We start from the raw sequence: 2,302 nt of genomic DNA, 5'->3' as shown, positions 1-2,302 counted from the left end.
ATATCGGTTATTGGCTACATGAGTTTTAAAATATCGGCATATCGGATATCGGGCAAAATCCCAATATCGTGCATCCCTAACATCTACAATAAAATACAAACACAAATAGCATTATAATGACAGTTAAGAAGGAGATGTGCTGTAATCTTAATCTTCGGCATCGATGGTTGAACCACAGCAACAAAGGTTTTTCAGTGGCCTTGTCAAAGTTTAGAATTAAAAACTCACAAAAATAATTCAACCTTCCCACCATGCCCCTAAACTCTCCATCATTGCAGAAGAGTGTGGCAACATTCCTCCTCATGTGGGAGAGTCAATGCAGAGACTTCAAGTTTTTATTCCCCCACCGAGTAGTGAGTTTTAGGAGAATAACTTTTTCAAATAGGGTCAGTTTGAATGGGAAAAAAATCATATGTTCTTTAAATAAATTGAAATATCATTTGAGAACTGCATGTCTATCTCTGCCACACATTTGTGGAATGATTGGAAAGTTAAAGTTTGATGGTTAAATCTTAAAACTAAACTCACAGATCCTCCTAACCACCTTCAGCTCTGACTGAACCTTTATTTTACCTCAGGCGTTCGTGGATCTGACGAGAGAAATCTTCGAGCTGGTCCGGAACGGTGACATCCAGATCCAGGATGGCTGGGAAGGCGTGAAAAGCGGATTTGTTCCCAACACGGTCCATTCCTCTGAGGAGGTCACAAAAGGAAGTCGGCAGTGTTTCTGCTGATGAATGCAGCACCTGAGCTGGAAGGTGGTATAAATATATCGTTTTTGGGACTTACTCACTTTACTCTCACATGTACGGCTCTATAAAATCATCCGTTTAAAGCTAAGCTCAGATTCCTGACAGATATAGAAGCACAAGAAGCACCCCAACCTCTCACCATTTCATCTGCATGTTTATGTGTTTCTGAAGCTTTTGGAAACTGCGGCCACCGTTGGCCTTTTTTCTCTAGTGATCCCTCCTGGGGCTGGATTTGTTGTAGCCAGAGACTCAAACTGCTAGACTGGTGTCCATCTGCGTTTCATCAACATGATTTCAGTTTTGGTCCCAAGACTGAACCTCACTGCACCAAAACCCGTTACAGAGGAATTATAGAAAGTAATCCTGACTGCTCAAGTGTCCGCCTGTGCTATGACTATGACTGGCTCTAAACATGCAGGACAAGAGAAACATCCAACCAAGCCAAGCTGAGAGGTTTCCTCTAACCGCTGGATAATCTTCTGTAGCCGCTCACTGACTGCCTTTAAGACTTGATCATAGGAAGACTGCAAAAACGATCGTTTTCCTACGAATGTTTCTGATGGATCTGATAAGAGTGTATGCATTTGCGTAGACCCCCCCCCAACCCAAAAAAGGGTTTTAAAAAGAGGTAGTTTCATGTTGTGCATCTCTTTAATTTATATAATACAGTATACCCTGCAAACTCTATGTGCTGTGGCAATTCTTCTCTGTATTTAGCCAAAAAGATAAAGTAATATATTTTTTTCTAGTAGGCTATATATCACACATCTAAATTGTATTACATTTGAACCATTTAATTCACATTTATTCCTGTTTAATCAGCCATGTTTAATGTTTACACCACACACTATGGCATCAGTTCATAAAAGCTTACAAATTATGCAGAGTACTTCATTTGAAATCAATCCTAAACTCTTCTCTGGGGTAAAATATTAGTGGTGAGTTGAAACGGTAAATTCTGATTACATAAAACAAGTTATTCAACATGACAGAAAAGAGATTCAATAATATTTTTTGTGGAGCTGCACAAAAAAGGAAATGGACTGAATTATTAAGGAGTCTTACCCCAAAAGAGCTGCTTTTCAAAGTAAAAGCTTCTAGGAAGCTTTCAGGATTGTTCCCTGATTTCTCTCTAAAAAAACAAAAAAAAAACATTTATGCTGAAACTCCCTGTCAGAAAAGCTTTGGAAAATCTCATATGCAATGTTCCCAGAAAGATAGGCTATTAAATGGTGCCCTGGTCCCTCCTTGTGTTGTTAACTAACTAAGTTAAAGGTAAGAATTTATTTTATATTGGGTTTTGTGGCACACAATGCAGCACTAACCAGCAGCCAGGAGGGAAGGCCAATTCAACACTTGGGGCTGCTTCTTCTTTACTCACTGTAAACAAATAAAGAATTAGAAAACCTATTTAGGGGCCAAGTAACAGATAAACTATGTTTATTTCATTACAGTAGGTACACAACTTATAAGGGAGCATTAGGCGAGGCTCCCTTCAGTTTCTCATAGCCTTTAAGGAGCTTTAAGTGGATGTTTTCTGATATTTTTAG

General features: G+C 39.0%; 1 protein-coding gene across 1 annotated transcript in view; it reads left to right on the top strand.

Annotated features, from left to right (window-relative positions):
• Nucleotides 1-1,482, top strand: part of LOC107084168 (ras-related protein Rab-39B-like) — a 7,294-nt gene extending 5,812 nt beyond the window's left edge. The window contains exon 4 of the mRNA XM_015373877.1: nucleotides 579-1,482. Coding sequence (XP_015229363.1) covers nucleotides 579-734 — 156 coding nt within the window. The 3' untranslated portion in view covers nucleotides 735-1,482. The remainder of the gene's footprint in view (nucleotides 1-578) is intronic.
• Nucleotides 1,483-2,302: the final 820 nt, after the last annotated feature.

The sequence above is a fragment of the Cyprinodon variegatus genome, unplaced genomic scaffold (genome assembly GCF_000732505.1).
Source record: "Cyprinodon variegatus isolate N-32 unplaced genomic scaffold, C_variegatus-1.0 Scaffold94, whole genome shotgun sequence".
Lineage (NCBI taxonomy): Eukaryota > Metazoa > Chordata > Actinopteri > Cyprinodontiformes > Cyprinodontidae > Cyprinodon > Cyprinodon variegatus.
This window is presented reverse-complemented; position numbering and strand designations above follow the sequence as displayed.